We start from the raw sequence: 23,807 nt of genomic DNA, 5'->3' as shown, positions 1-23,807 counted from the left end.
GAAAAGACACACATGGCACTGTTGGGCCCGGAAGTTGCTTAGCGTTACTTGGGGCTGATGCTAACTAAAGAAGCCCCATTGAGCATGGTTCAGCTATGAGTGTGCACCACGGGAAGGCACTGCGGAGTTGTAGAGGCTGCAGTGGGATGTGAAAGGAGAAAGGAGAGCCTGAGCACAGGTAGAAAGGGGAGATGTGTATTGTGGGAGAAAGGAAAGGCACACGCAGTTGTGTGGAGGTGAGCTACAGATCTTCACAGATCTAATGCGGTTGGAGCAGGGCATGGGGGTGGGGGGGTTGGTGACAGCATTGGGATGTAGCATATGGAGAAGTAGGCTGGCCAGTTCCACTGGACAATTCACTCAACAAATGATTACCCAGCCCCTACCATGTACTTGGCAACGTGCAAGGGACCCAGGAAAGGGCAGCAAACAAGGCAGAGAGAGTCCCCATCTTGCCAGAAATCACACTGGTGCAGGTGAAGAAAAAGACAGAAAAGAAGACAAATGAAGACAGAGTACGAGAACAAGAGGTATAGAGAAGAATTGGAGGCTGGAGGTTGGGAGAAGCCTCCAGAGGCTCGCTGGGGAGAGGGAGAGAGAAGACCCTCCCCCACTCTGATTTCCACAGACAGAAGGGCTCTCAGCGGATGTTTGAGTTGACCGGCTACTAAGTATGCTCAATGCTTGATCCCATGTCACACCACTGGGTGACACAGCTGTCACCAAGACGAAGAGGACACACCCACAACCAGCGCTGCCCATAGTCACACCTTGGCACACGAAGGGTTACTCCTCCTGCTTGTGGCTGCCATCCTTTCCAGGTGTCCCAGCAGCATGGCCCCGATCCATGATCCACAGAGAAGGACAGACCTCACCCCACCAGCTGGAAATCCTTCCTATTCTAAAAGAAACACCTTATCCTAAAAGGCACACTGCAGCACAAATGGCCGAGCAGTGGAGAGTGCCGTCGCGTCCTTTAATTAGCCCAAGAGCCATGTTCTGGTTCCTGGTGCAGGCTGGGCGTACAGCCGTTTGCATCCTTTCTGCTCCATTAGGCTAATTTGTTTTCAGATATAAATTAAAGTTGCCGTCCCAAACCCACGGTGCGGTCTTTTCACAGAAACACCCCATTCTGTGTTTAATGAGTTTGCAGGTTTTGGAGATGCCGAGGATATCTCTTTGATTGACTACTCCAGCTAAAAGGGAAACACTGCCCACTGGAGCACAAGCATAATTAAGCCTTGCGATCTAGGGTGGTACGTGCGGAAGCCACATGCCTGGGGCAGGTCAAGCGTCTAACTTCTTCTTGATGTGGCATTTGCCATGACACTTTCTGCATCCAAAAACCCTTGGCCACGGGGAACGTCCCACAGGAATGCCACTGCCCCAGACCCTATCGAGCGGCACTAAAATACCAGGAATCATCCAGAGGTGCCTGTAGCCTTCTGGGTTGCTTAGTGCGGGAGAACGTGCCCCCTCACTGCTGTAACTGCCGAGGATGGCAGAAAGGCCCCTTCCCCCGACATGTCTTTCCAGTTGTCTTTCTGGGTGCCACAGTCGTCACCATCCGTGGCTTTGTCAAGGCAATGGCTCTTGACTAGGGTTGGGCTGGCCTGGCTAGATAATTTGTGGGACCCCGTGCAAAAGGCAAATGTGGAGCCCCGGTCCAAAAAAAATAGGGGCGAAAAAAGTGCTGTTGGGGAACTAACCTATAGTTTTTTTACTTCTGCTCCAGTCTCTCAACCAGTTACGGTATTTTTTTTTTTAAATTTGCTATTTAAGGCCATGCCAAGTAAAGAAAACAAAAATTTAAATTGTTAGTATGAATTCTGCAATGCCAATTTTAAAGGCAAATAGAAATGCGTTGAACTCATCCATGAAATCGCCAAAATTACACAATTTGCATTTCATAGCTCATACATGCATATGTATTTTGTTCTTACCAGAACCATTTCAATGCTGCGGGAAATAAACTCAACTTGCTTCTTTTTTTATTGGTTTAAGCGAAAGCCCCAGATCAATATAGCTTTTATTGCCTCTTTAAAATATCACAAATACGTCTGAAAAATCATCCAGCATCTTGCCATTTCGGTAGCTGGACAACTTAGGCCTTACTCACCAGCCTGATGAACTCTTTCTTTTTCAGAAACCTAGACCCCATCCCAAACTTTCTGATACCCTCATTTTTTTAACTGTTGTGGCTTGCTGAGTCAAGGCAGCTGAGTTGGATACAAGTTCAATGCCATTTCCTTCAAGAATTAACTCATCTCTCTAGGTCTTGAGATACTGAAGGAGTCGTGCGTGGACTCATCCAAACACTGTGGATGTATTTTTCACCCAAGAAATTTCAGATTTTAACAAGAGAAGCATTCTCCTGAATAACAGCATTGACAGGGAAGTGAGCACACACTGACCTGAGCTTGTAACGGAAACCCAGTGCGATGCGCTTGACTACTGGTGGTGCGGACAATAGCAGTTCTTTTCTAGTTCCTACCATTTGTCAACTCGAAGCCTCTTTTTTTTTCTTTTCTTTTTTTTTTTTTTTTAATTTTCCAAAGAGACTGAGTTCTACATTGATGGGGCTGAAGTCTCTCTGCAGGGTTTCTCTGGTGCCCTTCGCAATAAGGGTGGGTCCCTTTGGAGTGATGTCCACATTTTTTGGAATGTTGGCAGTCTGATTGCCGAGAATGGTCTTTCTCACAATAGATGCGGCAAAGGTCTAAACTCAATTTGCTTCTTGATCACACACCTTCTGCCAATCCTGTCTGGCTTCGGCTTACTTAGGAATAAGGAAAGAAAAAGGAACTAAGGTCTGGCCTGTCTTTCCCTTTCCTTCCACAGCCTCATATCCAGGACAAGTGATCCTAACGCTAATAGTAATTTGTCAGTGTTTGTTCCCACATTTTGACAAATGGATCATGGTTGTGTAAGATCTTCATGTGAGGGGGGAAATGGGTGGGGGAAGGAAGGTGAGCTCTCTCTGCGTTATCTTTGCAACTTAGCTGCATATCTAAAATTATCCCCAAATAAAAAGCTTATTAAAAAGAGAAAATCCTGAGTATCTCAGTTTATTGGGCATCTGCCTTCAGCCAGGGTCCTGATCCTGGGATCCTGGGATCAAGGTCCTGGGATCAAGTCCTACCTTGGGTTCCCTGCTTAGTGGGGAGTCTGCTTCTCCCTCTCCCTCTGCCCTTCCCCCCTACTCATCCTCTCTCTCTCTTGCTCTCTCTCAAATAAATACATAAAATCTTTTTTTAAAAGGGTTTTTTTTTGCATATATCTTGCCAAGAATTGCTAAGTTAAAAAGACATTAAGGCATTCCAGCAATATTTACCTAACTTACCAGGTCAGATTCACCTGGGATGAATTACCATACCCGCTCCTTATTCTTTTGCTTTTTCTTTTCTTTTTTTTTTTTAGATTTTATTCATTTATTTGACAGATGGAGACCACAAGTAGGCAGAGAGGCAGGCAGAGAGAGAGGAGGAAGCAGGCCCCCTGCGGAGCAGAGAGCCCGATGTGGGGCTTGATCCCAGGACCCTGAGATCATGACCTGAGCTGAAGGCAGAGGCTTTAACCCAGTGAGCCACCCAGGTGCCCCACCATACCCGTTTCTAAGAGATTCTGGTTTATTAGATCTGCAGGGGGATTGGACCCAGGACTGGAGTTTCAATAAGCACTACCCTGAGGAGTCTTACCAGACAAGTTTGGGAAATATTGTACTGGAGTGCAATGGAATTAGGTTAGCTTTAAGAGTAAGGTAAATTCAAGGCCATATTCCAGCTATGTGACTTTTTATAATGTACCAGATTTTTCACTTAACAACTTTTCTATTTGCCAGTTGTATAGCCTTTGAGGCAGTCACCTAACGTCTTAGAAAATTCATAGTGCCGGGGCGCCTGGGTGGCTCAGCGGGTTAAAGCCTCTGCCTTCGGCTCAGGTCATGATCCCAGGGTCCTGGGATCGAGCCCCGCATCGGGCTCTCTGCTTGACTGGGAGCCTGCTTCCTCCTCTCTCTCTCTCTGCCTGCCTCTCTGCCTACTTGTGGTCTCCATCTGCCTACTTGTAATCTCTGTCTGTCAAATAAATAAAAATCTTAAAAAAAAAAGAAAAAAAAAAGAAAATTCATAGTGCCATCGTCATACTATAGAACCACTGTGACATTTGGATGAGGTACATATAAAAAGCCCAGCACAGAGATTGGCCTGCCTAGGTTTAGGTTACAGTTGGCCCAAACACCTTATATTCTAATGTTTTTTCTCCAGAGGAGAACATAAGAGCTTAATAAACTGTGTCCGTAGTTCTTAAACGAGTGATACCAAGACCCATGACCTTTTTGCAGAATATTATTAATACCTAGGGAATGGGAAATATGATCTCTTCTTTAAGTTCCTCTTTATTTAGACATTGTGCTTGCTAATTCATTTCCTAATAGATAATGGAGAGATATTTGCCCTTCATTGTGCCAAATGAGGAGAGTCAGTCTGGACGTTTCCCTAGGCTTCTGCCTGAGGGAAGGTTGCTTGATTGCCTGTACAGAGGCCCCAGGCACAGCTGTGGCATGTGAGCAAAACCCTCCTGCGTGCGCCCCCTTCCAACCCAGCCCCCCCCCCCCCCCCCGCAGTGCAGACCCCAGAACAGCTGGGACATTGGATGAAATCCCTCCTTTGGCAAAGGACAGGAAGAGTGTGGGTAAAATATGAACCCTGCTCGGCGTTGTATTTCACAGGAAATAAAGAGACAGTAAACTCCTCCTTTGGCTGCTTTTTGTCTCTTGATGTCCTGAAACATCTGTCTCTTTGGGATGGAAAGACTCACCCTTAATTTTGACAAGTCCTAAGACAGTGTGTCACAAATTGCCAGATCACTTGTCTCTGATGAAATTTTATAATGTGTGGGTATTAGGGGAAAATTGTTAAGGCACTGAGAAGATGAACGTGGCACAGGCATTGGCCAAGAAGCTAATTAGATTAAGAGGGAATGAAGGGTTGAGGTTAAAGGTGCCGCCTTAGGCACAAGGTCTTAGCGGACATAGTCAGGAGTTGAGGGTTGTTTGTAGAGAGAATGGAGGGTCATCCTTTATACAACGAGTGGACATCTCTGGTCTGCTTCTTTCAACATCTCTGATTCATGGCAAAACTTATCCCACCCCCTCACTTTCCACCTGTCTGCCCACACGGCTGAAAATGGCGGCCCTAAAACCCAGAGCTCTACCTCCTCCAAGCTCCAGCCAACCAAACAGCTGTTTGACACTGCAGGTCCAGAGCAAAATTCTCTTGTGCCTAGCTTGGTCAAAGATCAGCCAGCCTCAGGGAGTCATGGAAAGTAAGTGTGACCCAAGTTTACAGTCCTTCCTGTGGTTGGTGAGGGGGGAGGGAGGAGCAATTGTCCGAGAAAGGGGCTTGGTCTCTCAGAGACGCCAAAAGATACTTACCACAGGTGGAAAATGGCCTGCTAGTGTTAATTCAGATTTTTTTTTAGCACCTTGGTTATCTTCGTCATATCTCCCCTGTTCAGCAATTCATCAATTCTGCATTACACGTTTGGATGTTGGAATCTGGATGAGAAAGGAGATAAAGTGAAGGAAGATATCAATTTTAGCTTGAAAATTATCTACAGAATGGAACCTACAGATGCATCCAGAATGCTGTCAATGTTCTTTCTCTCTCCATGCGCTTGACCTTCACATCGGAGAAGAAACACGCAAAACCGATTTGTAGCGTGGAGGAGGGCAAAGGCACCTTCCCCCACCTCCCCAAGAGTGGCCTCCCAGAGCACAAGTCTCCGACGGAAACCACAAACAGGAGACGCTATAAACTGTGCACAGAGGAAGAAAGGCAGGGTGGAAAGGTTAGAAATGAAAAAGGATCTGATAGCAGAAAAGCTGGTTCAAATTAATGAGACAATGCGAGCCTTGACATTCTTGATGGATGTTAGTGGTTAAGTGCTAGCTGGACCTTCTGAGATTACAACCTCCATTCAAACCCCAGGCCTGGATGGCAACCTGAAACCGAAGGCCATGGGCGGCAGCGAGCATCTGTGAGCCCAGCGTGGATTAGTGCCGTGGCCTTGGGGGACCCCTCCAGGCGGCTGCTTCCTCCCGGTGTACCACTTACCCCGAAGCCAGGTGTGCTCTGGGGCGACGACAATACCAAGTAATTAAGATAAAATGTTCTTGGCTGTGTCGAGGGCACATTCTTTTATGACAAGAACAAAGGGTTGGTTGATGAACTAATTTTTGGTGGGGAAAACGGCAGCATCTATTATTAAATGAATGCTTGGGATTTTTGTTTGTTTGTTTTTCAATAGCCCCATTATAATTTCAGTTCAGATACTCCAAAGCTCATGTTCCCTAATTTATTATCGCTCCCTAAGGTCCTCTGGGATACGGTAATTGAATTTTACTGGCGTCATTACCATATCCACAAACAAGCGAGTGTTCTGAGCTCAATCAGTCAAAGCCTGTTCGCGGGGCCCACAGGAGACGTGCCCAGAGCGGAAGTCGATCCCGGCCCAGAAAGACCAGCGTGTGTCCCTGGCCAGGGAGACGGGCTACTGCTCACTGCAAACCAGGCTCTGTGCACTCAGCTCTGCGGGAGCAGTAGGAACACGGGGGCGCTTGAAAGAAAGGACAGAAAAATATGAGGCTCCAAAGACATTGCCGCCGAAATCAGCAGATTGTAATCCCATTGCAGTCAAAAATAGACGAGCTTCTGAGAGGCGGGCTGTACATACTTGGTTGAGAACCAGGAAATTCCTCAAGGAGATGTTAAAATTCCATCTTTAAAAAAACAAACAAACAAAAGAAAAAAAAAAACCCAGATGGACAGCCTACATCCTCTTCTTCTTACTTCCCAAAGAGGAAAATAAAGTCATAATTTTAGACGCACGCTAGGGCTACGTGAATCCACAGAGGTCATTTGAATCTGGTCTCCTCATTTTACACCAGAGGCTCCATGGGGTAAAATGAAATCTTACCTCACTGTGATAATAACTCTTTTTAAAAAGTCACATTCTTCAAAGATTTACCCTCAGATACTTAGGGAAGCAGCGAGGCAGGATGAAAGGAATATAGCTTGAGTACCGATGGGCTCTGACTCACCGCCCGTGTGAGCCCCTGAGCAAGTCAATGATCTCTGAGCCTTGATGGCTGCATCTGGAAAATGGGAGTAGTACTATAGGCTTCTGGGAGGACTGAGATAAGGTAAGCCAGCATTGAACAAAGCAGTTGGCACCCGACCTTAGCTGAATATCATTCTACCGTGGCATTTGTCAGGGAAAGAGATAATGTATTTTGACCTATTTTGTACAAATGAGGAGGCTAAGTGGCTGAAAGGATGGGATGCTTCTACAGGAGCTGAGCCTCCTCAAATAGTTCCCATCATCTTTGAGAGCACAGGGAACGCGGAAGGCCCCTCCAGTAAGCACACCCATATTTCTGAAGGCGTCAGGCCAAGGACTTTGGGTAATTCTTCTGGGCAGATAGAATTCTCATACCACAGGGAGTTTGCAAAAGCTTTGGGGACTTAGGTCCTCTTTGACCCAGAGATCATATTTCAACTTAGATACTGTCAGTGTCCTCAAAGGGATGACTGTCCTGATAAACGCTGAGGGAATCCTGCCCCTTTGCCCCACAGGCTTTGCTTTCCCATGTCTGATTCTTTGTTAGGAAAAAAATTTAACTGTTCCCTGGTTCTTCTCTTGGTTTCATGTCCCTTTCCTGTTGTTGCCTTTAATTAATAAGAAGATACCCCCAGGGCGCCCGGGTGGTACAGTCAGTTCAGATTTCAACTCTTGGTTTAGGCTCATTGTCGCGATCTCAGGATTCTGAGATGGAACCTCCTATCAGGTTCTGCGCTCAGTGGGGAATCTGCTTAAGACTTTCTCCCTCTTCCTCAGCCCCTCCCCTCTGTGCTTGCTCTCTCTCTCTCAAATAAATAAAAAAATCTTTTCACAGACCTGTACCCTGGGGATAAAAATACATTATATGTTTACAAAAAAAATAAAGAAAGGATGAGTACCCAACTTTTGTAGCAACATGAAAAAAAAATCTTCAAAAAAAAAAAAAGGTACCCCCAACTGAATCAACTCATTTCTGAATTCTGTATGGGCTGAATTGTGTGTCCTCCCACTCAAAGCCCTAACTCTCAGAACCTTAGAATTTGATATTATTTGGAAAGAGGGCCATTGCAGATATAATGATTGTTAAGATGGGGTCATCCTGGAGTAGGGTGGGCCCCATACTCCCTCCAGTATGACTGGTGTCCTTATAAAAAGCGTAAATTTGGGGGCACCCGGGTGGCTTAGTTGTTAAGTGTCTGCCTTTGGCTCAGGTCATGATCCCAGCGTCCTGGGATCGAGGCCCGCATCGGACTCCCTGCTTAGCGGGAGGCCTGCTTCTCCCTCTCCCAGTCCCTCTGCTTGTGTTGCTTGTGTTCCCTCTCTCACTGTGTCTCTCTCTGTCCAATAAATAAAATCTTTTTTAAAAAGGTGGGGGAAACTTGAACACAGGCACACGGGGAGAATCCTGCATGAAGAAGAAGGCAGAGACTGGGCTGATGCATAAACTAAGGAAGGCCAAAGATCTCCAGAAGACCACCAGAAGCCAGAAGAGATGCATGGGGTTGACAGAATCAACCCTGACACCTTGACCTTGGACTTCTTGACTCCAGAATGGTGAGACACTACATTTTTGTCATTTGAGCCAATTTGCGGCACTTTGCCACAGCAGCCCAAACAAACTGAAACCGCGACCACTTCTTTCTGGAAACAAAGCCTCTCTCCCCTTATGAACCTTGTCCCAGGACTGCTATGGACTGCGCACTTGGCCCCTGCCCTCTCCCTCTCCCCTCAACAGCCTCCATGGGGGCTCTGCTTCACTATCACCTAAGCAGGCTTGGTGCTCTGTGTGCACTCGGGTCCCCAAATTTGCCTCTAAACTCCAGTCCAGAAAGCAGTTAGCACTATGCCGGGGGGGTGGGGGGTGGGGCGGATAGATAGCACCAGCATCATCCAAGGTCACATCCTTCACCTCTGGCCTCCCCTCTTCAGATGGCAGTCATAGTCTGAGAGATGATCACACAGATTGTCTTTGTTTTTCAGCCTTATTCAGCTCCCTTATAAGGAAATACTATGCCCCTTGAAGTCTTGCAGATCGGAGTGGTTATTAGGAATCTGAGCTTGCAGACGAGAGATGGATGTCATACAAAAAGTTAAAAGTGGAAAGAAAATGTAAAAAACGAAACATTCTTGCTCTCTTTCTGTCTGTCTCTCTCTCTCACAGACGCACACACACACCCCCACCACCACCTATAAATACAAATTGTTTTCCACTGGATTGTGCCTCCTTTTATGGATGTGTATTCACAAGAATAGATACATTGGTTTCTGTCCCCTGGGGTAATGATGATAAATATGCCAAGGTCAACGGCTTCATCAGCCACTGAACCTGCTCACTCTGGCAACGGCAGATAATCATTCACCTGGTGGGACTACTTGCCTATACTTCAATTCATGCCTCGCGGTGTCGCGGAAATGTTTCTTATCTCACAAAAACACTTGTCTTATTGTGTCTTTCTGGTACAGAAAGAAATTCATAAATGACTGCTGGGCCTTGGATTCTTAAAAAAGTCTTGGTCATGATTCCGTAGGGCAAGAAGTTACTAAAGAATAGAGACAAAGTGGAAGATAAAGTCACTAGCATGTATACAACAATATTCCGTTCCGTGTCCAGAAAGTAAAAACTCAGCTTTTGGTAGACCCAAAAGATATAGTAACTCCTTTTCTAATAAGACTAAGGCTTAATTAAAAAAAAAAACAAACCAAACTACTAACATTTATTGAGAACCTACTATGGGAAACACGCTATGCTAGATGATAGGACTACCATCATAAATGATGCATAATCCCAGAGCTGTTCTCTGAAACGTGAAATCTATAAATAGTAGACAAGGGGGAAAATGTTAAATTTCCCAAATGTTCACCTTTTGAGAACTCTATTCCTGTAATAAAGATAGAAAAAATAGCGTCAAAAAAAAAAAAAAGAAAGAAAAGAAAAGAAAAAGTAGAGTCATATCATACCGCCATCTTACATCAGTTTCCCATTGTTGCTATAGAAATGTATATCTGGGTAGAATTATGGCTAGTAAATGACCTGTCCCTCTACACAAGTGTGTGTCACTTATGTGAACAGTGTCTAGCATGTGTGTCTCGGTGGGAAAATGTTGAACAGCTGCCTTGCAGCACTCATCAATAAGCAGGTAACCAGGGACTCAACTCGGAGTTCAGGCCCTGTGGAAACACAAGAAGAAATAGAAAATGAGGTTCATGTCCTAAGGGAGCTTGCAAACCAGGGGAAAGAACTGACCCCATGGTGCACAACAGTGACCCATCCATGTCAAGACAGAGTGAGGCATTTGTGTCTAGGAGATGGACGGCCTGTCTCCCATTAAACATTTAAGGACGAATTGATATCGCCCTTGGTGTATTACACAGATTGAGAAAAATAGGTCAAAAATAAAGGCCCACCTGCTTTGAGATGATTTTTAAAGCATTACATTGGAGGGTGGGGGCAGGGATGAACTATTCCCAAGAACAATCCCTTGATGTTTTATCAGTGGTCATGTGTACACACAAGGCAGCAGAGGGTCGGGGTTGACAGCAAGAGCTCTGGAGTCAGCCAGTCTGGCTTCCCGTCCAGACTCAAACACCTCCCCACTCAGGATTCTGGGTCAAAGTACATAATTTCCCTGTGGCTCAGTTTCCTCATCTCCAATGGGGGGATAGTAACAGCACTTACCTCAGAGGGTTATTCTGAGGACAGAATGAATTAGCGTGAGGAATGCTCTTAAAATAGTGTCTGACACAATATACATGCTTGTAAGAATCTGTTAAATTAAGTAAATTAAATACCTTCTGTCCCCAGACAGCCAATACTTGGGTCTTACACGCTCACTCTATGTAACGTCCACCTTAAGTGTTTACATAAATGAAATAATCCATATATAAAGCCAAGATAAAAGTCTTAAATACAGCATCTCCTTTCTGTAAGTTGGTCCATGGCATCAGGTAAGAATACCTTTGATGTGGGCAATATGAAAATTCAGTATTCTTATTTTCCCTGTGACAATGTGCTATAATTTGTCTGTCTAAAATTTTGAGATCTGGTAATTCTTACACAGTGTCAGGTTGGCACAGTCCTTGCCAGGAGAGTGGCACTATTCCAGAAAGCACAAATCCTACTGTAGATCATTCCGTGGGCTCTTCTTCTACCAATTTGGTTTCAGACTGAGCATTTGTTTACAGTTCAATGTGTGCATTAGAAAGTCATTGCCTTTTATAAGATAAGTTTCCTTCCTAAGCAAATGTACCACAAAGATGTCTAACTGAGAATTCATGATACCATGACTGGGGATTTTCTCAAGCTGACGTGAAGAACCCCAAACACGGGGCTTTAAAAAGTGCATAGTTATGTACTCTCCTTCCTTGAACTCTTTCAGACATCTAGACATCATCCCGTTCACAGAGCTATTCATAACAAAAGGAGTCTCACATTAATTTGACTTGAAAGAGGTCCCTAATTTTTACCCCATGTTGGAGAGAAAAGAGTTAAGTAAAAAGAAAACCTATCACTAGGTGCTAATTTGCATATACATTAGCACAAACTCTTGCACAAATTTAACTTAAGAACATCTGTCTATGTGTGCAAAGTCTCCAAAGTTTGTTGAATTAAGAAAACTTCTTACTATGCATAACAAGTTCTTCTGAAAACAAATGATTTTAAAAATTGAGGTTAAACATACTATTTGACAGATACATGTGCATGTGACTTACAAAACTTACAAAGGCAAAAAAGCACAGAAAAGAGACTACCTATTGTTTAAAGATAAAACTAGATAAATATAGACTATAAATATACACAATGAAACTAGACTCAGAGATGACCAATATGTTGAACCTTTCAGAAAGGGACTTTAATTCAATTTAGATTAATATATTAAAAGATGTAGTGGGAAGCTACAGAACATGCATGAACAGATGCAGAATTTCAACAGAGAATTATACATGATTTTAAAAGAAACAAAAGAAATGCTAGGGGGAAAAATCATATCAGAGATGAAGAATTCCTTAAAGGGCTAATTAGGAGATGGAACCGGTTGAAAGAAGATCAGTAAATATAAAGATAGGTCAAAAGAAGTCATCCAAGCTGAATTACAAAGATTTTAAAAGTGTCAAAGGGAAAAAAAAAAAACTACAGACTATCCAAGAGCTGTGTAGGACAATATAAAATGATCAAACATATACATAATTAGATTTTAATTATATCTCAATAATCCTTGCCTCAAAAAAAAAAGAAGAATATCAAACTGAAGGAAATGGACAGAGAGAGAGAGAGAGAGAGATCATAATAACATGACAACTAAATGCAAAGTATGTTCCTACATTGAACAGGGGGGATAAAGCTTTTGAAAGGGTACTACTGGAACAATTGCTATATTTTAAATATAGATTATGAATTAGAGAATAGCATTTTCTTGGTGTTAAGTTTTTTCTTGATAATCGTACTATGGTTATATAAGAGAATGTCCTTGTTCTTAGGAAACACAACTGAAATATTTAGGATAAAGAAACATGATGGCTGCAATTTACGCTCAAATAGTTAAGCAAGAGAATAATGAAGCAAATGGCTCAAAATATTAACAATTAGTAGAGCTGGTTAAAGGGTATGCAGAAATTTTCTGAAATAGTCTTGCAACCTATTTTTAAGTTGAAAATTATGTTATATTTTTAAAAAAATTTTAGTTATCTCACGTTGGGTTTCTCTCTCTCTCCTTTTTTTCCTATCATGACAAATGTACTCTTTAACCTCTGTCCTGTATTTCCTCCATCCCCCAGCCACCCTCCGGTAACCATCAGTGTGTTCTCTATAGTTAAGAGTCTGTTTCTTGGTTTCTCTCTCTCTCTCTCTCTCCCTTTTTTCCCCTTCACTCATTTGCCTTCTTTCTTAAATTCCACATATGAGTGAAGTCATATGGTATTTTTCTTTCTCTGACTGACTTATTTCATGTAGCATAATATACACTAGCTCCAACCATGTTATTGTAAACGGCAAGATCTCATTCCTTTTTATGGCTGAATAATATTCCATTGTACATATATACCACTTCTTTATCCATTCATCTGTTGATGGATATTTGGGCTATTTCCGTAGTTTGGCTATTGTTGATAATGCTTAAATAAAGATAGGAGTCCATATATCCCTTGGAATTCGTGTTTTTGTATTTTTTTTTTTGGTAAATACCCAGTAATGCCTTTACTGGATGGTAGGGTAGTTCTATTTTTAATTTTTTCAGGAAGCTCCCTACTGTTTTCCATAGTTCAGATTCCCACCAACAGCACAAGAAGGTTCCTTTTTCTCCACATCCTCACCAACACATTAATTTTAGCCGTTCTGACACATATGAGGTGATCTCTCACTGTAGTTTTGTTTTGGCGTACGTCTGAGGATGAGTGATGTTGAACATCTTCTTGTGTGTCTGTTGGCTTTCTGTAAAATTGTAAGTTTTATTTAAAGAACCAAATAAGAAAGAGAGAAGATAATAATGAGCGACATCGACAAGATATAAAAAAAGAACAGCCTAGGTAGAATTGAGCTCAAGGCAAAAACCAACAAAAAGCTGTGTGTGCATGGATTCTGCAAGCAGAATAAAAATAGGAAAAGTAAATGACCCCACAAGGTGGGTGAAGGCAGTAAGAGTTCATAAATAAGAACTTCCAAGAAGCAAACTGTTCTCAGAGTGATGTTTTTGTTTGGCACACAGAAGAATGCAGTGGAGTCCAAGAGTATCAGAGAGACCTTAACTGTAAGGGGGAGGCAGAGGCTGACACCACCTGAAGAGTCAACCCAGAGCAGATGGGGGTCGGGGGTTATACTTAGCCCACAGCCTTGGGATATATTTAGCCATTTCTTCCTTCTGGAGCCCTTCCTGAGAAACCAGGAATGGTGAGTGGGCGGAGGTAAGAGCCCCGCATAGCTTTATTTATTTTTTTGCGTAAGTACTCCCAAAGAAGAACTGCAAACTGTGCCTATGTAGCAAGGGAGCAAAAAGCACTCTGAAGAGCTAGGAAATATCAAACTAGAGTTTTAAAAACAAAAAGCTCCCCGGGGCGCCTGGGTGGCTCTGTGGGTTAAGCCGCTGCCTTCGGCTCAGGTCATGATCTCAGGGTCGTTGGATCGAGCCCTGCATCGGGCTCTCTGCTCAGCGGGGGGGCCTGCTTCCCTCTCTCTCTCTTCCTGCCTCTCTGCCTACTTGTGATTTCTTTCTGTCAAGTAAATAAATAAAATCTTTAAAAAAAAAAAAAAAACAAAAACCCCAAAAAGCTCCCCACCACCTTCCCCTTTCACACACGGGAGCAGAGCCGCCAGCACCAATGATACAACTGGACTGTTAGGCGTGCTTACCAGCTTCAAAGACAAAAGATGGGCCAAGACTTAAAGTGGGTAATTTATGTCTTTGGGAAAATGGGCGGGGTCCCAGGAGGAGGATCTGGGCAGATAAAAAGCACCGTTGATCTTCCTTGTTTGCAGATTGTGTATTTGTGAACTCTCCTACTCACCAGTATTTATTTGCAAACCCAGAATCAATACACTGTGGTATGTTCGGGGCCATTACGACTATTTGTGGAGCCCTGCAGAGCCGTGGGAAATTTCAGTTGTCCATGCATGCCCCCTGAGGAGGCAATGTGTCATCTTCTTGTTGCAGCTCTCCTCCTATAAGCAAGTGTCCCTTTCATAGTCTGTTTGGTGACACAATTCTCACGCTTTCTTGCTTTTTGTTGATCTGCTGTTTAAAAATGCCCTTGAGAGTTCCTCAGTGAAAGATGACAAGGATGTGTCCTAGAGAGCAAGTATGTGTGCGAGGTCAACTCCACTCAGTCATGAGTCCAGGGCTGTTGGCCATGATCTCCATGTAATGAATCAACAGTATCTTTTAAAGTAAGGTGTCTTATTTAAACAGGAACAGGAACACTCACCAAATAAAAGTTATGTATTGAGACATTAATGGAAATGTGACCAGATGCTTGCAGGAATCCAAACCGGAATTTCCTCTCAGAGCAATGTCAGTATTTGTTCATTCAGTGTTTGCTGTGATTTTGTACATCACTTGTGTGAATGAGGAGAAGTGACTGCTAGAAGGAAACAGCCAACTCGCCCTGGTAGTTGGTTTTGAAGACAGAGTAGGGGGAAGGAGCAAGCCTTATAAAGCTTTGGTCAGTTGGAAGAAAGTGTTATGGATTTAGAGTCAAGAGATGCTGTTGCTTGAAATGCTGGTGTATGACAATATATTTCTGTCTGGCATCTGATGCCATTTCACAGCCAAATCATAAAGCCATATTTCTGTGTCAATAAGGAATCACACCACATGTAGCTTAAAATCTTTTAAACAGATGTAATGTTAATTTAGGTGTTCTGTCCCAAGATAAAGCAACCAGATGAAGCTACATTTCCCTCTAATTATTTCAGCAATCAACATAAAAATAATCTCCAAATACCTCAGTCTCTCACGTAAAATGAAAGGAATATTATTTGCCACATGATAGAGAAGGACGAAGTGACCTGAAATCTCTAGCAAAAAAAGCATTGTTGCATGCCAAATATCTTTTTAAGAAAACTAAGTCAAAGGACACTTGGGGATGCTATCATTAAGTTAATGGGAAGCAAGGCCGTTTACATATCCTTCGTTTCAATCTACAAGATGAACGAGCTTATGCCAAGAGTTCAGTAATTGTAGAAAAGTTCGCTCAAATACCACTATGTTCACTTTTTCTTTTTAAAAAATAATGAGGGGGGCGCGCCTGGGTGGCTCAGTCATTAAGCATCCGCCTTTGGCTCATGTCATGATCCCTGCGTCCTGGGATCAAGTTCCACATTGGGCTCGCTGCTGAGCAGGAAGCCTGCTTTCCTTCTCCCACTCCTCCTGCTTGTGTCCCTGCTCTTGCTGTCTCTCTGTCAAAAAAGTAAATAAAATCTTAAAAAAAAATAATAAAAAATAAAAATAAAAAAATGAGAGAGAAAAAAGGAAGAAAATAATGAGAAGGTATTTCAAGAGCTATCCTTCCACATTAAATGACACAAGAGTCTCAATTAACCAGAACAAAGGGAGGGATCACTGATTCTCATTATCTGAATTTTCTGATTGGTAGGGCTTAAGCTGAAATGTCTTGTCCATGACTTCTCTAAAATGTCTCTTACAATTTGTTGCTCTGTGCACAAAATACTGCCACTAATAATACATCTAACATTTATTGAACATCTGTCTGATAGCTGGTGCTGTCAGATGCTTTTTTACCCATTTATTCCTTACAAAGGCACTCTGCAGTCAGGACCCAAGATTCCCATTTTAACTGATACAGAAACTGAGGCACAAAGAGATCAGGTTAATAGAACGAATGCAATCCCAAATGACTAAAATGTTTTCATCGCTTCCTTAAAATCATACTGAACTTTAATGATGCTCTATTTCTCTAAGATGGTGAAGGTATAACACTGGGTAAAAATCTAGCTTCATCTTGGGTCATGGTCTCGATTTTTTTTTTTTTAGATTTTTATTTATTCATTTATTTGACAGAGAGAGATCACAAGTAGACAGAGAGGCAGGCAGAGAGAGAAGCAGGCTCCCTGCTGAGCAGAGAGCCTGATGCGGGACTTGATCCCAGGACCCTGAGATCATGACCTGAGCCGAAGGCAGCAGCCCAACCCACTGAGCCACCCAGGCGCCCCATGGTCTCGATTTTTTAATACATTTCTGGCATGAGACGGCTTCATTGTCACTTGTTTCCAAGGCTTAGAAGCAGACTGGGGAGGAGTGAAGCACAAATACCAGGTAATCCAGTGTCTGTTTAAATGCTTTCTTTTTTTGTGAATTATTATTTTTTTAAAGATTTTATTTATTTATTTGTCAGAGAGAGACACAGAGGGAAAGCAAACACAAGCAGGGGGAGTGGGAAAGGGAGAAGCAGGCTTCCCGCCAAGCAGAGAGCCGGATGCGGAGCTCGATCCCAGGAACTGGGATCATGACCTGAGCTGAAGGTAGCCACTTAACCAACTGAACCACCTAGGTGTCCTTGTTTTAATGTTTTCTTAATAGAGAGAAGCTGCTCACATTGTTGTACTTCTGGAGAAAACCAGGTCTTTGCAAATTAGGTGCTCTGATCACTGGCCAATTATTTCCCAGGAATGATCTTAACAGGTTGAGCTGAGGGTCCGACCACATTCCAAACTGCTTCAATGCCACTTTATGTTATTTTTAAGATTTTAAAATTTATTTGAGAGAGAGAGAATGAACAAACAAGAGAAAGCACACAAGCAGAGGCAGAGGGAGAAGCAGTCTCCCCAGCTGAGCAGGGACCCCAACACGGGACTCTATTCCAGGATCCCGGGATCAGGACCTGAGCGGAAGGCAGACGCTTAACCGACTGAGCCACCCAGGTGTCCCCCAGTGGTGCTCTAAATGAACACTCCTACCTTATACAAAGTTTATTCTTTCTTGTTTTAGGAATCTTAGCTTTTCATACACATACAGTTTGTAATGGCAAAAATGACCTCCAGTTCAAGGTAGCTCCTTATTACTGACCATGGGAGTCAAAAGTTCTGATTGCTTTAAACAGCAGAAATGCTGGCTGAGGGGCACCTGGGTGGCTCAGTGGGTTAAAGCCTCTGCCTTCAGCTCAGGTCATGATCCCAGGGTCCTGGAATCGAGCCCCGCATCGGGCTCTCTGCTCAGCGGGGAGCCTGCTTTCTCCTCTCTCTCTCCCTGCTTCTCTGTGATTTCCGTCTGTCAAATAAATAAATAAAATCTTTAAAAAAAAAAAAAAAAAAAGAAATGCTGGCTGAGACCCGGTCAGTCATCTCGCTGCCACTGGCATTTTAACAGCATTTTCTTATCATGGCTCACCATCGGCTTTTAGAGTCATCTCATTGTTTCTTTGGGTATAAACTCTCCTAACTATTTCTGAAAAATAAAGTCCACACTTTCCCATAGAAATGGCAATTAAAAACCACCATGAGAGGACAGACAGACAGACTTCAAGCATTCGTTTCATTGTCGTCAATGAAAACTGCTATAGAAAGCCAAGTGTCTAAGGTATTTGGAAACTCCAACAATAAAAGATCTCCATTAGTAAGTGGGTTTATTGACATAACTGAACATAACAATGTATAACATTTATTCATTTCCCACTGAAAGACCTTCCAGTCGAACTGTTTTTACATAGATTTTACGGTTTTTCCGTGAAGTACTTTCAGTGATGTTCTGAAGTTGAAAGGTTGAGTGGTGGGAAGCATCAGAGGTCTCTTCCAGACTTTCAGTGGGGCTCAAGATTATACTGCTATGCAAAAGGACCAGCTCAAGGATGCCATTGCTCCACAAATGAATGAAACTAGGAGCGTGAGAGGGGCAAGTAAATAGCCCAAAATTTGCAAATAAGAGCAAGCAAGGACCCCTCTCCCACGTACTCATATGCTAAGAATGACAACCTGTTTCCTGCAGTTTATTAAGTTTTGGCCCCACAGAGAAGATGGCCAGAGAAGCAGCTGCACTTTAAGTGGTCTGGCCATTTATTCATCTGAACATAAACGCAGGTCCATTCATTTAGAGCCCTGGGTCCCCCGCTCAGCTGTTGGGACAAGGGCAGGCTTGGCTTCATGGAGGCCAAACATAAAAGCGAGTGCATTGGGGTTGAAGGACCCCCGTTCCCCAGACTATGATAGATTCCCTGAGTCATCAGGACCCTCAAGGGCTTAAGGCCCTAAACAGAAGATTCCTGGTTAGCCTTAGCACCATAGCAATATCCTCTGAAACAGCCCACTGCCAACAAATCCACAACCACGGGGGATATCACCACGCAGATCTTCCTCGAGGCTCTTCCTGTGCTCTTAGACCACACGCAAAATTATTAATGTAAACCAAAGCACTACCTTTAGTGATAAACATGTACTTCATAAATATGAGGGAACGAGAGGGTCCAAAAGAGCTGAAAAAACTGAGCAAATAAAGGAGCCTAATCCTAAATTTAAAACAAAGGCATTTAAAAGAAATACTGCAATTATTAACTAAAAGGTAAGATTTAATAACATGGTAAAACACAAGGTCGTGGAGAGATTAACTTGCAAAATTGATCGTTATTTCACAGTGAGGTTTAAGTACTCCTAACAATCTTCTGGTTTTAGTAGAAACAGACAACTACTGATGTACCCTTTTTCACATTTTCCCCCGAATAATTTCTTCCCCTCTATTTCATATAGAGTAAGACATTAAGGTGATTGAGGGTTACACTGTCAAGTGCGTATCACCTTTTGCTGCCCTATTAGGGAACTGCCTTGAACACTTAACAGTGCAACTCAGGAGAAGCAGGGCACAGTCTCCTGCATGTGACCGATAAAAACATGAGAAGTACCACACCATATTTGTTCCCATCTGGACACAGTGTCAGAGATGCAGTTAAGTGAACCAGAGGGCTGCGGTTCCCTACGCGGCCATCGGTTATGCACACTTTACATTCTTTTCCCGAGTCTGGCACTGACATTTCCTTTTCCATATAGAGGTTTAGAAAAATAAAATTAAGAAAGCCACAGGAGAAACCCTGACAGAGAAGTCTTGCAGGCAGCCTTCTCCTGAGAAAGTAGGTAATCTTAGTTAACCCCAAGGTCAGCCAATGTTCTTGGCATGTTAATGTTAAAAAGAAAATACTAGTTGAACCGCTCAGCTCAACTAACACAGTCCTTGAGTTTACTGTCAGTTTGTTAAATGTCTGAGCTCTTCACATTGTTGAAAAAAATAGCATCTCTAATGATTTAAACATTAAATTATCCTGAATGTTCTATTAACCAACATGAAAGAGTTCCTTGGCGGGTGTGTTAAACTTCGCCACCAGTTTAGAACATCTACCTTCTTGGCAGAGACCACCAGCCCAGTGTAGTCAAGATGCCAAGCCTTATTGTAATACTAATAAGTTCCTCTTCCCTTAAATAGGACAAAACTCCTCTGTTTCACACTGAGCAAACAAAAAGCATGCACACAAATCTCTTTCTGGCCATACCGGGGGCAAAAGCAACCTTCTCTACCCCAAAGGGGGCCAGACTGCTGCATCACAATCCCACAGAAGACATATCCATAGTTGTGCCAAGGTCTCCATATAAAAGAAGGCTTCCCACCTCTGGACACTACCTCCCATTTGTCCCTGCTCTTGGCCTTGACCACCAGGTGCAACCCATTCACTTCATGAGTGAATCTTAGTTAGGCACTGGGAATTGTCGGGGGGTGTGTATGTGCCGAACTGGTTTCTCCTTTGGCCTCTCTGGCAAGTGCACAAAAGGGGGAAAGGAGAAACTCTGATAAAACGACATCTCCCCCTGAGGTGGGTTGAGGGGCTCCACAGAAAGTGGCTGGCTGCTCCAGGCCAATGAGATGGTCTCCACACCCCCTGGAGTCTGGCTCTAGTCAGCAAATCGCTGCAGAAGATGGTCCTCCCGCCTCAAGCTGCCCCCTGTGCCGCCGCCCCCCGCTGTCCATGAAGCGGTCGCAGGGGAACTCGATGAGGTCCGCCTCGCTGAGAGCACACACAGTGGCGCGCGGCCTGTGGGACTGGAAGCCAGAGAAGTCCGCAGACACGCCGGTGCCCATGGAGCGCAGGGGACGTCGGGTGGAGTACATGTGTCGGACGTGCACAGGGGCCCCACCCTTCCTTCGAGCCCGAAGCTTCCTCCGAAGCCAGCGGGACGCCCAGGCCGCCAGCGCCAGGAGCACCAGCAGCGCATTGACGGCCAGCAAGACCAAGGTCAGCAGCTGGTAGTCAACGCTGCTCCGGCTCCCAGGCTCTGGGAGGGTGACCAGCCCGGCGCAGTGGTCACGGGGGGCCACCGGGCAGACCCGGCCCCCGAGGACGCCCTCCACGCACACCAGGTAGGGGGTGTCTCCGCGCAGCTCACGCAGCGTGGCCGAGTCGCTGCGCTCTGGCAGGTAGACGAAGCGGTGGAACTTGGGCTGCTGGCCAAAGCGGTCGAAGAGCAGGCGGAAGCGCGCGCCTCCCAGCAGTGGTGGGCTGCGGTGCTCGCGCACCGCCCAGCGCACCGAGGCGCTGTCGGCGCCCACCGCCTCCACCGTCAGGTTGCACAGGATGAACTTGTTGAAGTCGCAAGGGTCGGACACCAGCGGCGGCAGGCCGACTCCGCCGTCGGACTGGGCGGTACTTTCCTGCTGCTGCGCCGCCAGGCGCTGCTTCGCCGCGCGCTGCCAGGGGTCGCCGGCGAGCGGTGGCGCAGAGGCTGGCGCGGCCGTCGGGGTGGGCTTCGCGTGGGCCGCATCTGCCGGAGTCAGAGGTCCCTGCTCGGGTTTCTGGAGCAGGTCCAGGGGGTGTGGCGCCCGGCCCGCGGCTGCCGCGGCGGAGGGGTCCGGCTGCTGGAGGCCAGGGCCCCGTCGGCTCAGCTTCGGAGCGCTGCGGTTGCCCAAGAGCTCCCTGGCGGCCCCATCCCCGGCCACCCCAGGCAGAAATCGCCCGCGCTGCTGTGGCTGCGGCTGCGGCTGCGGCTGCGGCTCCTCGGAGAGGCTACCTGCAGGGGGCGCCACCTCCTCCCCAATGGCGGTGGGTAAGGGCGCCCGCGGGCCTTCGGCGGTCGGGGAAACTGAGGGCGAGAGATCTGCACAAGATCCGTTCTGCAGCAGCTGGTCATCCAGGTAATCCAGGTACTTGCCCCGCAAGGCCGGCGGGTGGCGACACTGCACGAACACGGTGAGAAGACGGCCTTGCGAGTGCCAGTCGCCCATCCAGCGCTTCAGGCCCCGCAGACGGCAGTCGCAGGTCCAGCCATTGCCGTCTAGATCCAGCCGGTAGAGGGCCGGGCTGGCGGCGAAGATGTCCCCGGAGAGGGCGCTGAGCTCGTTATCGCGCAGGCTGAGCTCGCGCAGCCGGCCCAGGTGGCCAAAGATAGTGGGGTGCAGAGCGGACAGCGCGTTCCCGCTAAGGTCCAGCGCCTCCAGGCTGTGCAGAGGCTGCAGCAGAGCTACAGGCAGTTGGCTCAGCCGATTCCCCTCCAGGCGCAGCTCGCGCAGGGCCTCCAACCCCCAAAAAGCCTCCGGCGCGAGGTGTGTGAGTTGGTTGCCCCTGAGTGAGAGTAGGCCGAGACGCGGCAGGTGCTGGAAGACGCGTGGCCCGAGGTGCTGGAGGCTGTTGGCCGAGAGGATTAGCGTGGAGAGGGAGCGCAGCGGTGCGAAGGTGGCTGCGTGGCGCAGGGAGGGTTGCAGCTCGTTGGCAGAGAGGTTGAGGAAGCGCAGTTTGCCCAGCTGGGCAAACGCGTTCTTGCCCAGAAAGCGGATCCGGTTGGACTCCAGATGTAGGTAGAGTAAGTTGCCCAAGGGGGCGAAGACCGCGTCTGGCAGCGCCCCCAGGGCGTTCCCGTCCAGCCGCAGCTTGACCAGACTCTCCAGGCCCTCAAAGGAGCCTCGGCTCAGGCGCCCGATCTCGTTCCCATTGGCATAGAGGATGCGCAGCTTGCGCAGCGGGGCCAGCGTGCCTGGGGCAAGCGCCTGCAGGAGGTTGTTCCCCAGGTAGAGCTCCTCCAGCCGGGAGAGCTTCTCAAAGGTCTTGGGGTGCAGAGAGCGGATCTGATTGTACTGCAGGTCCAGCCGTCTGAGCTGCCCTAGACGGTGGAAATCGAAGGCCGTGATGTTGGTTATGAAGTTGCCGCCGAGGCTGTAGGTGAGCACGTCCTGGGGGCTCGGCAGCGAGCTGGTCTTGGGCACCGCGCGGAGCCCCCTATTGGTGCACAGGAGGTGCTGGGGGTGCTGGCAGTCGCAGCGCTCCGGGCACACCGGCTGGGCCCGCGGCGGGAGCGCAAGGCAGCTGCACACCACGAGTAGGAAGCGCACGGCGCGGGCAGCCTCCATCGCTGCCCGCCCTGCGTGCTGCGGCCGGATCGTCCTCTTGGCCAGCCTGCTCTGTGTCTCCTCTGCATTCCCCTTGGCCTGGCCAGAGTCGCTAAATGGCCTCTTTCGGACTCCGCGGCGCGGTCCAGCCCCTCCTCCGCCCTTTGTCCGGTGGCTGGCCCGGGTCTCTGCAGGCGGGCTTCGCCCGGCCAAGTCAGGCGGCTCAGGGCGCTCCGGGAGCTCCGGGTGCTACTTGTTGAATTTCTGCGCAAAACTGTTTCTCCGGGTGTGCGTCGTGGGGCGGAGGGAGCGAGCCAGACCTGAGCTTTTTGTTTGCAGCTTGAGTCCGGAGAGTTGGATTCCCTGGCACGGATTCTCCCCGCCGAGCGGATTCCCCAGCTGCAGGCGGGAGCCCTTCCAAGAGCTCCTCGGGGCGCGGCTTGGCTGCTGCGCCCCGGCGGCTCGGCCCCGGCAGCCCGCGTCTCCTTCCTCTGGGTCCCGCACCAGGAGCTCGGCCTCCGTGGAACAGCCGGGGGAGGAGCCGGGGGTGTGCCGGCTGCGTCCGGAAGGGACCCAAGTCGGCGAGTGGCGGGCAAACCCGGCGGAAATTCGTTCTTCCCACACTCTGCCCCACGGGGATGCAGGCGGAGAAAGAGGAGACGGCGGAGGGAGGACAGACCCCGACAGGGGGAGGAGGAAACGCTAAGTGGCTCCGCGTCTGGTCAGCCCGAGCCTGGGACGCCGAGTGAGAAAAGTAGGGATTAAAAACAGCTGTACGGGCCGGCCCTCGACGCAGGGCTGGGGGCGGGGGTGGATTACCGGGCTAGCAAACGGAATTTGCAGACAGAGACCTTTTTATTTTAGATGAGTACACCAGTCATTTCGGAG

At 46.8% G+C, this 23,807-nt stretch overlaps 1 protein-coding gene and 1 pseudogene across 1 annotated transcript; both read right to left on the bottom strand.

Annotated features, from left to right (window-relative positions):
- Positions 1-2,111: 2,111 nt before the first annotated feature.
- Positions 2,112-10,086, bottom strand: LOC123951512 (annotated as a pseudogene).
- Positions 10,087-18,172: 8,086 nt separating this feature from the next.
- Positions 18,173-23,545, bottom strand: TRIL (TLR4 interactor with leucine rich repeats). Its single transcript, XM_046021439.1, has one exon. The coding sequence runs from the start codon at positions 22,938-22,940 to the stop codon at positions 20,499-20,501; it is 2,442 nt and encodes an 813-aa protein (XP_045877395.1). The 5' UTR covers positions 22,941-23,545; the 3' UTR covers positions 18,173-20,498.
- Positions 23,546-23,807: the final 262 nt, after the last annotated feature.

This window comes from Meles meles, chromosome 10 (genome assembly GCF_922984935.1).
Source record: "Meles meles chromosome 10, mMelMel3.1 paternal haplotype, whole genome shotgun sequence".
Classification (NCBI taxonomy): Eukaryota; Metazoa; Chordata; class Mammalia; order Carnivora; family Mustelidae; genus Meles; species Meles meles.
This window is presented reverse-complemented; position numbering and strand designations above follow the sequence as displayed.